This window comes from Dermacentor albipictus, unplaced genomic scaffold, assembly GCF_038994185.2.
Source record: "Dermacentor albipictus isolate Rhodes 1998 colony unplaced genomic scaffold, USDA_Dalb.pri_finalv2 scaffold_13, whole genome shotgun sequence".
NCBI lineage: Eukaryota > Metazoa > Arthropoda > Arachnida > Ixodida > Ixodidae > Dermacentor > Dermacentor albipictus.
Window position 1 is genome coordinate 8,644,113 of NW_027225567.1, and position 11,368 is coordinate 8,655,480.

Here is an 11,368-nt window from a genome sequence, read left to right on the forward strand (position 1 = left end):
TTCCAACTAGCGCCCGCAAATTTCCTAATTTCATCGCTCCACCTAGTGTTTTGTCGTCCTCGATTGCGTTTCCCTTCTCTTGGTACCCATTCTCTAACCCTAATGCTCCAACGGTTATCTTACCGGCGCATTACATTACCTGCCCAGCTACATTTTTTCCTCTTGATGTCAATTAGACTATCGTCTATACCCGTTCGCTCTCTGGTTCAAACCGCTCTCTTTGTCTCTCTTAACGTTATGCCTAGCAATCTTCGTTCGATCGCTCTTTGTGCGGTTCTTAACTTGATCTCAAGTCTCTGCCCCATATGTGAGCACTGGCAAAATGCACTGAGTGCACACCTTACTTTTCAATAATAATGGTAAGCTTCCAGTCAGGAGCTCGCAATGTCTGCCGTATGCGATCCAACCTATTTTTATTCTTCTGTGAATTTCCTTCTCATGATCAGGGTTCCCTCTGATTAATTGACCTAGGTAAACGTACTCCTTCACAGTCTCTAGTGGCCGACTGGCCATACTGATCTCTTGTTCCTTTGCCCGGTTATTTATCATTATATTCATCTTCTGCATAATAATATTCAACCCCACTCTTACACTCTCTCTGTTAAGGTCTCCAATCATTTGTTGTAACTCGTCTGTATTGTTGTTGAATAGAACAATGTCATCGGCAAACCGAAGGTTGCTGAGATATTTGCCGTCGATCTTTACTCCTAAGCCTTCCCAGTTTAATAGCTTAAATTCTTCTAAGCACGCAGAAAATAGCTTTGGAGGAATTGTGTCTCCTTGTCTGGCCCCTTTCTCTATAGGTATCTCCCTGCTTTTCTTATGTAGAATTAAGGTAGCTGTAGAACCTCTGTAGATATTCTAACACGAAAGACGAGTCAGTAAGACGAGAAAGTATTTGCAGATTATATTTACAAGAACAGTTGCAGCGCCGACCGGTTAGATTCACAGCGCGAGCCCAGTTCGTTCTTCCTCCTCTTTTATGGAGTGATGGCACCTACGCGCCTCGTTCAAACAAACAAATACCTCACGCATGTAGCAATATTTTCCAAGCTTTTTACGTAAGCGTTCTGTACTCCTTGATTACGTAGTGCCTCTACGATTGCTGGTATCTCTACTGAATCAAATGCCTTTTCGTAATCTATATAAGCCACATAGAGGCTTATTGTACTCTGCAGATTTCGCGATAACCTGATTGATGACATGGATGTGATCCATTGTAAAGTATCTCTTCCTGAAGCCATGGCCTGTTCCCTTGGTTGACAAAATCCAGTGTTAACCTTATTCTATTGGAGATTATTGAAGCGGTCTGCGCTGGACGCATGAAAGAAGACGAAGGAAGGTGCTAGGGGAGAAGTGAGAAGGAAGAAGTTGGAATAAAATGGCGGACGACACCCGTCTCACTTAGATTATGTCATTTCTGTTGCCGTTCTAGTTAGGAACGCTACATTTTGGCGCAGCCGACAGTTTTCGAAGACCAGCGATGCGGGTGACGTTTTTCGTCGACCAGGCGTCATCAGAGTCTGTTGTGTTCACCCGATACCAAGTGCACGGTGAGCCAGCGACGGACCTTCCTCTTGAAGTTAGTTCTACCGCGCTGATCAACGTGGTGCTGCAACAAGCTGCAATCAGCCGCCAAGCCCTCGTGCAAACAGGATCGGTGACAGTGAATCTACAACTGCAGACACTGAGCGAACTCGTTCTGGAACCCATACGACGTGGCACCCTCAAAGAGGAAACGCCTGCCGGGAAGGTGAGCCTAGACTTGAGTGTTATGGAACTGCAAAGGAACATTATACAACAGATCGAAATAATGAGAACTTTCGTCCAAGCGCTTAGTCGAGAGCAGTCAGCACGAAGTATTGTTGAACCAGATGTTTTTGAAGGAAAATCGCAAAATGCACACTACTGGCTGTGTTTTTTCGAGTACGCCTGTGACAAGAATCTGTGGCACTCCGACGACACAAAGATTTTGCATATGCGCCGCTATTTGGGCGGTATAGCCAGAAAATGGTATGACGTGCAACTCATGGATTATGGAACAACATGTTGGGAACTGTGGAAAAGCAACTTTTTAGGGGCTTTCGAAGGCAACGCAGTAGAAAGATGGGATGCGGCACTGCGGTTCAGTTATACAGGTGGCTCTCTGCTTGAGTACTGTCTTGAGAAGCGTCGCCTGTTGTATTCTGCAGAACCGAAGCTGTCGTCTTCTGCTGTTGTAGCTTTGATAACGCAAGGGTTGTGTATCGAGATCCGTAGTCATGTCCAGCTCAAAAGTGCCAAGAACTACATCGAGAAGACAGCCAGATGGTAGAACAGAGCAACTTGATTCCAATCTAGAGTCATTGCCGTCATCTGAATGTGAACACAGCTTCATAAACAAATCTCTGGGAAGTGTAAATCATGACTGTGAGGATGGTGAAGAACCAATTACCGCAGTTCACGGCAACCTACTTCCACATAATCTGTCTACCGTGCATCACAAGCCCCAGAAAAAGAGCTTCAGTGAGACAGTATATTTGGTGTCGTCAAGCTTATTGTACGCCCCCATTAAGGTAGATGGCATTGAAGTGAAGGCTCTCGTTGACAGTGGAGCTTCGGTATCTATTATCAACAAGACTCGAGTGGATGCCAGTCGTCTGCACGCTGGTAGAACATTGCGTGTCCAAGCCTACGATGGGTCAGTGACCATGCATAGCGAATGGGTAACCCTGGCTATTGAATTTCAAGGAAATGCTATTACCAGTGACGTATTGGCCATTCCCAATGTCACCTACGATTTTCTTTTGTCCCGTCCAGACATGAAAAAACTTAAGATGAACCTCTATTGGGATGACAAGGTAATGGCCGAAGACACGATAAGAACAGAAGACCCTGGTGAAGAACCTAGTGTATCAAGGCTAATTTTTCACCACGAAGACATCAAGACTAAGTACCCAGAGCTTATATGCATAGGAAGCTACCCTCCAGCAATGAAATCCCATGTCGTTCCTTTCGAGCTCGCAAATAAAACAGTGGTTCGTAGAACCCCCTATAATATGTCCAGAGATAAAAAGGTGTGGCTGAAAAAGGAGTTGCAAGAAATGTTAGACGCAGGTATCATCCGGCCTTCTGTATCCCCATTTGCTATCACTATTGCACCTAAAGAAGACGGGACATTCCGCCTATGCACAGACTACCGGGCTCTCAATCGTCAAACTGAATTGATACCTTATCCAATGCCGAGAATCGACGACATCATTGACGAAACCGGTGGTTGCCATTGGTTTTCACGAATAGATCTCTGCAAGGGCTTTTGGCAGATTCCACTAAGTGAAGAAACGAAGAAGTACACCGCGTTCATAACCCCATTTGACTTGTTTGAGTACAACCGCCTACCATTTGGTTGGAAAAACTCCCCTGCGTGGTTTCATAAGATTATGACGGACATTCTGAAACCTTACCTGGGCACATTTTGCAATGTGTACATCGACGACATCATCATATACTCAAAGACAAAGGACGAACACCGTAGTCATCTTTCAAAAGTTCTTCATGCCCTCAGTCTTGCCCAACTCAAAGTCAACTTCAAGAAAAGTGCGTTCTTTCAAGATACCGTAGTATTTCTTGGCAGGGTGTTTGATGGACAGACTAAAAGCACCAAGCAAGAATCGGTAGAGAGAATCTCCAAGCTGGTAAAGCCTTATGATGTGCACTCCCTGCGCGTTTTTCTTGGCCTTGCAGGACACTTCCGGGCGTTTATCAAAGACTACGCACTGAGAACAAGGTGCCTCACACGTTTAACTCAGAAAGACGTGCCTTTTCATTGGGACGAGAAGTGCGAAGCGGTCTATCGTGAGCTTGTAAAACTAATATCGTCGGACCCCATCTTGCGAATACCGGATTTTTCCTTGCCTTTCGTGCTGAACACGGACGCATCACATTATGCTACCGGTGAAGTTCTATACCAGAAGCCATCCAAACAAGCTGATCAAACCAAACACTACGTCGTGGGGTACTACAGCTATACTCTGAAACCCGCCGAAATCAATTACTGTACCACAGAAAAGGAAGCTCTGGCCGTCTTAAAAGCTGTGCAGTACTTTCGTACTTACCTGGAAGGTGCCAAATTCATACTTTTCACGGACCATCAAGCATTGACTCAACTTCTGAGCATGGCCCAGCCAAGAGGCCGCATTGCTAGATGGGTGAACTATCTGCAACAATTTGATTTCGTAATTTCGCACCGTCCTGGCCCACTCCTCACTGACGCTGACGCACTATCAAGATTACTTGTACAGGAATCAAGCAATAATCCAGATACAATCAATCATATTAAGCTATGGGAAGGTACAGAAGAGCTCCAGTTTATCAATGGAAGGTATCACGTACCACCAACTATGATTCCAAGGATTCTTCATCTATACCACGACACCCCTGAATCGGGTGGACATGATGGCTTCTGGCGCACTTATAAGAAATTGCTCATGAGATTCACATGGCCGGGCATGAAAAACGACATCAGCCATTACATCCGCACATGCCACCTCTGCCAGGTGAACAAAGTTAAATTCAAGCAATCGACAGACGTTATGACAAACCCTGAATATTCAAGCATCCCGTTCGAAGTAATTCATTTGGACTTCGCGGAGCTCAAAAAGAAGGGGGAAGGAGTCAAGCGAACGCAAGCTTTCTTGCTCTCCATAGATGAGTGCACACGGACGATTGCGGCTAAAGCTGGCAAAGAAGACGCAAACAGCGTAATAGACCTCCTCAAAGCTGAGTGTTTTAAACACACAAAGACGCTCGTCTGCGACAACGGGCCGCCTTTTCGGAGTGCCAAATTATCAAAGTGGGCCCAGGAGCACGGCATCATGATAAAGCATTCTTATGCATACCACCCGGCAGCAAACGGCCTAGCGGAACGTGCCATACGAGACATCAAACAGTATCTGAAGATGTATCCAGACTTTGCCGGTGGCTGGAAGTGCTGTCTCGAGGCCGCTGTGAAGCATCACAACAGATCATACACCACGAGTTTAGGCTGCAGCCGTCATTTTGTAACTTCAGGTACAGCGCCCATACTTCCTGCAGATCGTGAGCTAGGTCTCCTAGAGAACCTCGAACTTGCGGAAGTAAGAAAAACTGTCAAAGAACAGGAGATCTACAAGCGCCGCATGAAGCGAAACTTTGATAAAAGGCACAGTAGCGAGATACCGGACATACAGCCTGGAGACTATGTCCTTGTAAGGAAAGGAGCTGTGCCCTCAAATTCAAAATATTGCGGATCATTTCAAGTTATTAAGACTGCATGCCAGCATGGAATATTGAAGAATGTCTGGTACGCCGGAGCCTCGGGCCAAACGGAGTGCGCCGCTATTGGAAACGTATTCAAGTATTACCCCAGGAGGTGTAAAGAAATCCGGAAGAGTGAAGCGGTCTGCGCTGGACGCATGAAAGAAGACGAAGGAAGGTGCTAGGGGAGAAGTGAGAAGGAAGAAGTTGGAATGAAATGGCGGACGACACCCGTCTCACTTAGATTATGTCATTTCTGTTGCCGTTCTAGTTAGGAACGCTACAATTATTTTGGCAAATATTTTATATAATACTGGGAGCAAGGTAATGATCCCATAATTGTTCAATTCTTTAACGTCTCCTTTTTTTGTGGATTAGTATAATGTCTGCATTCTTCCAGTTTTCTGGGACCCTTACAGTCGATAAACACTTCGTATAAAGAGCCGCCAGTTTTCCAAGCATTATGTCTCCTCCATCTTTGATTAAATCGACTGTTATTCCACCTTATCCTCCCCCTCTTCATCGTTTCATGTCTTGCAGGGCACTTCTGACCTCATCGCTAGTTATGGGAGAGTTTCTGTATCCTGTTCATTACTGTTTCTAAGTGAACTATCGTGACTCCTTTGGGTACTGTATTCAGGTCAGCTTAGAATTTTTCCGCTGCTTTTACTATATCTCCGAGATTGCTGATGATATTATCCTTCTTATCTTAGTGCATGCATCATGGTTTGTCCTATGCCAGGTTTCTTTCTTACTGATTTCAAGCTGCGTTCATTTTTTACGGCTTCAGTCTTTCTCGTGTTATAGTTTCGAATATCAGTTATTTTCGCCTTGTTGATCAGTTTTGACAGTTCCGCGAATTGCGTAACGCTGTGCGGCCGCCAGTCCCATACAACCGCGTAGAGCGCAGGACTCTGCGATTCTAGACGTATTGCGCTCACTGCGAAAGGTTAGAAAAACACCCACATAAGCACAGCAGAGAAGTGGCTACGTGAGGCGGTTCGACCGATAACTGTAGAATCGTCATTCAAAACAAGTAATTGTTCTCCACTTCCGGCGGCGTTTTCTCTACTTCCTTTTTAAATAAAAAGATGTTGATCCATAAATATTCTCATAAACAACGGTTACCTTTTTTTTATTCGCTTTCGCTTGCAGTTTAGTTGTTGCCTTAGTTGTTGCCTTGTTGCCTTCCTAGATCGCCTAATTTCTCAACTCCTTGCGATTTTTGTTTCCAGTTGCCAATTTTGCACGAAAAGTGCTATACAGTTAGGGAAAAAACAGACGAGGTAACGGGCGACCGTCATCTTGCTTATGGGTTCAAGGGTTATTGCAGGGTTTCATGATAGACGCTCTTTCACATTATTTTATTTCCCATCTTATCTAACCCATATCACGTGTATATGGTTCCGGGCATCTGCCAGCGTCGCGGCGAGCCGTAACTCAAGGAAACAATGAAGCAAAGGGATAAGTTAAGCGCAATTGGCGTTTTCTCCGGCCGCAACTAGTTCCATGAGAGTAAAGACCAGCTGAGTAAGAGCCGCATCCTTCTCCTGGTCCCATGGATCAGCCTAAACAAAGAAAGTTGAACTAACAAAAGCAACAGCTATGCGCGTGACGGTTGAATAGATGGTGACAACTGAACGCATCTCGAGTTAATCACGTGGGTGCGGTATCTACGAGAAAACTGTCCTTCACATTACAAGAGATGCCGATAACTACCGCCATCTAGAAGGAGTGAAAAAGGCAGCATAATGCTGACCGATGAACAGCTGCGAAGTCTCAACATTGATCTGGCGGCGCTTTAGGAATGTGTGAGGAGTGGTGGCGTGGGTGGGGAGAGGGAAGGGGGGGTATGGCACTTGATTTCTGGGGGGGCCCGGGCCCCACCGGGCCCCCCCAGGCCCCTCCCTGGGTACGTGCCTGGCTGTTATACACTTTTCTCTTGAGGGATAATGGCAACCTCCTGCTCATGATCTGAGAATGCCTGCCAAACGCAACCCAGCCTATTCTTATTCTTCTGATTATTTCAGTCTCATGATCCGGATCCGCGGTCACTATCTGTCCTATGTATATGTATTCCCTTATCACTTCCAGTGCCTCACTACCTATCGTAAACTGCTGTTCTCTACCGAGACTGTTAAACATTACTTTAGTTTTCTGCAGATTAATTTTTCGACCCACCCATCTGCTTTGCCTCTCCAGGTCAGTGAGCATGCATTACAATTGGTCCCCTGAGTTACTAAGCAAGGCAATATCGCAAGTTACTAAGGTATTCTCCATTAACTCTTATCCCCAATTTTCCCCAACCCAGGTCTCTGAATACCTCCTTTAAACACGCTGTGAATAGCATTGGAGAGATCGTACCTCCCTGCCTGACGCCTTTCTTTATTGGGATTTTGTTGCTTTCTTTATGGAGGACTACGGTGGCTGTGGAGCCGCAATTTGATATCTTTCAGTATTTTTACATATGGGTCGTCTACACCCTTATTCCGTAATGCCTCCATGACTGCTGAAGTTTCGACTGAATCAAACGCTTTCTCATAATTAATGAAAGCTATATATAAGGGTTGCTTATATTCCGCACATTTCTCTATCACCTGATTGATAATGTGAATATGGGCTATTGCTGAGTAGCCTTTACGGAATCCTGCCTGGTCCTTTGTTTGACAGAATTAAGTCTAAGGTGTTCCAGATTCTATTTGAGATGACCTTAGTAAATACTTTAAAGGCAATTGACGGACAGTAAGCTGGTCGGTCTATAATTTTTCAAGTCCTTGGCATCCCCTTTCTTATGGATTAGGATTATGTTAGCGTTCTTCCAAGATTCCGGTACGCTCGAGGTCATGAGGCATTGCGTATACAGGGTGGCCAGGTTTTCTAGAGCAATGTCGATCTAGAACATGGCCGATCAATTAGCGGTAAGAGGGAAAATAGAGGAATTCTGTATCAAGGTACAGAACAGGTATTCGGCTTTAACTCGGGAAGAGGATCGTAGTATTGAAACAATCAATGACACTCTTATGGGCAACATTAAGGAGTGTGCAATAGAAGTCGGTGGTAACTCCGTTAGAAAGGATACCGGTGAGCTATCGCCGGAGACGAAATATCTGATCAAGAAACGCCAATGTATGAAAGCATTTAACCCTACAGCTAGAATATAACTGGCAGAACTTTCCAAAGTGATCAAGAAGCGTAAGACAGCCGACTTAAGGAAGTATAATATCGATAGAATTGAACATGCTCTCAGGAACGCAGGAAGCCTAAAAGCAGTGAACAAGAAACTAGGAATAGGTGAGAATCAGATGTATGCTTTAAGAGACAAAGCCGGAAATATAATTACTAATATTGATAGATAGTGCAAGTGGCTGAGGAGTACTATAGAGATTTATATAGTACCAGTGGCACCCACGACAATGATGGAAGAAAGACTAGTCTAGAGGAATTAGAAATCCCACAAGTAACGCCTGAAGAAGTAAAGAAAGCCTTGGGAGCTATTCAAAGGGGGAAGGCAACTGGGCAGGATCAGGTAACAACAGATTTGTTGAAGGATAGTGGGCAGATTGTTCTGGGGCCCTATAACATAAAACTATTCCAATGTGTTTTTAGTACAATCTTCTGTCGTCAAATTTATGTAACTGCCGACGCAAACATTGGCCGGTGACACGCAGCGTTACTTGAAGAGCCCAATCAAACGCTCCCCTCGTTTATAGGAGGTCACTTTTGTTTGCTTTCAAAACGAGTGACATTGCCAACATTCAGCGCTTTTTCTTATCTAATTGGCTGAGAAGTGGTGAGGAGCGCGCTCAAGTGGAGAGGGTTTCGATGGGGCCGAGCCAGCGCGCTGAACGTAGATAACTGGAAGAGGGAGGGGCCGGCATCGGCGATTGGTCCGCTATCCCTTACTCAGCTTGCGGTGGCTTGTCTAAAATCGCGGGGGCGCGTAACGGAGAATTCAAAATGCCGCTAAAACGCATCCTCAGCAAAGAAGACTTGGCAGAGGGTTGTCGTATACGTGCCGAAAGGGCCCGATATCGGCATGGTGCCGTGCTTAAAGGTTTATTATACGAAAGTAGACCCGTGCTTTCGGGCAGGTCCGAGCAGCCAGTGTCTGAGCGATCGGCGGCAGCCATCTTTTATTCCTTTCGGAATGGGGCAGTCTATCGAAAAGCACAAAAGAAACGGCGAAAGCATCACCCGTCTCATGGCAAAAGCAGCCAACGCGATTCGACTCCTCAAACGAGTCACTTCCCGGAAGGCTGGCATAGGAGAGGAGAGCCTAATTAGGCTCGTCCAATCCTTGATCATCAGCCACGTCGCATATACGTTGCAGCCTACCACAGATGGCTGCAACACGAACGTAACAAAATCCACGTGATCATCAGAAGAGCGTACAAGACGGCGCTGGGCCTGTTCGAGTCAACGAGCACGACCCGCTGTATACAACTCGGGATGCACAACACGCTCGAAGAAATAGCCGAAGCGCAACGGACCTCTCAACTGGAGCGGCTGTCCATATGACCAAAGCCGGGAGGAAGATACTCGACGACCTGAGAATAGGACGCTCGAACGAGGTGGAGATGAAGCTCCCTGTACCCGAAGAGGTCTGACGCCAGACAAGAATCGACCCCATACCGAAGAACATGAATCCTGAGTTCAACAAGGGAACGAGGGCGGCGAGGGCCAAAGCTTCATCGACCAGCCCGCCAACGACGAGCACGCGTGGTACGTGGACGCGGCCGAATACCAACTGAACGCCTTCGCAGCGGTCGTTATAGAGGCGTCAACCGCCGCCAGGAGGACGGCAGCGAGCGTGAGAAGCGCCGGTGCGGAACAAGCGGAGGAGGTAGTCATCGGCCTGGCCATCGCCGACGCAGACTGGCATACGGTGCTGAGTGACTCGAGACAGGCGGTGCGAAACTTCGCCAAAGGCCAAATTGCAGGGAGGACGAGCGCGTACTGCGAGCAGCCAAACTACAAGACAGAAAAGTAAGACTCAAGTGGTTCCCGGCGAACGCGGGAGACGCGTCGGAACGCAATGAAAACCACAATGAGACGGCACACGCAGCAGTGCGAGCGCTAACCAACCCCGCCCCGGCGATATACCGTCCGACGTGGTTCAGAACCAAGGACCGTATGACGGACTACAACGAAATCATGAAGGCCTACCACCTGGCTCGCAGAACTTTCCCACCCCCTCACCCGAGGCTGAGTCGAGCGGAGGCGGTACTACTCAGACAGCTCCAGCCCGGATCGCTACCGAGCCCTGGACTGGTGGACCGCATGTACCCCGAGACATATCCGACCAATAAGTGCAGAGTCTGCCGGAGGGAGATGGCAGATTACACGCACATGTGGGACGTACTGCATTAAAGATCCCCAAGCAAAATCAAGAACAATCCCACCGCGGCTCGAAGCAGGCGCGAATAGCTACGACCAAGACGAACAGCTCTGGGCCATCCAGCAGGTCCTCGGGACGCTCGAAAGGCAGGGACCCAGCGAGCCAGCAACGGCGAGCGGAGACCCGCGCCGAGTAACGGCGACTTCGTAGATGATGTACGTAGGCCCTAGCCGGGGCGCGCGAGCGCCCAACTGCAGGCACAAATAAACTTGGCTCCAATCCAACCCAATCCGGCTATTCAGAAAAAAAAAGATCTAATAGGCGTCTTGCGCTGGAGTTTGAGGTATAGTAGCGGCACCTGGTGGCGGCACGGGAAACGACATCTGGGTCGTACCAGCTTGGGTCGTATTGAGCCCTGGCTATGGCGAAGCACGTTTCTAGGCCGAGTTTTGCGTCGATTCGCACTTTTTTCTGCCCTGTTGCGAGCGCGAAAAGGCTCGTCACTTCTCACAGACCATGCCGACCACGCTGCGAGGTCGCCGCAGCCTATAATTTAACGAAAACAGGCTCTCCGTGTGCCGTGGGACGTAATGCTGGGAGCAGACGGAATCGGTGACGCCGATCCGGAGAGACCTAGCCCAGCCTCGAGAAGTCGTCACCGTCATTACTTCTGCGTCGTGGGCTGCCATGAAGAAGAAGGCCTGAATCCCAACATCAGATTCTACCGTTTTCCTTCAAGGCCTCACGAAGTGGAGC

The 11,368-nt window shown here is 47.4% G+C and overlaps 1 protein-coding gene across 1 annotated transcript in view; it reads left to right on the forward strand.

Moving 5' to 3' along the window:
- LOC135915897 (putative phospholipase B-like 2) overlaps positions 1-10,264 on the forward strand; it is a 105,657-nt gene extending 95,393 nt beyond the window's left edge. The window contains exon 13 of the mRNA XM_065449089.2: positions 9,927-10,264. Within this exon, the coding sequence (XP_065305161.2) occupies positions 9,927-10,264 (338 nt within the window). The remainder of the gene's footprint in view (positions 1-9,926) is intronic.
- Positions 10,265-11,368: the final 1,104 nt, after the last annotated feature.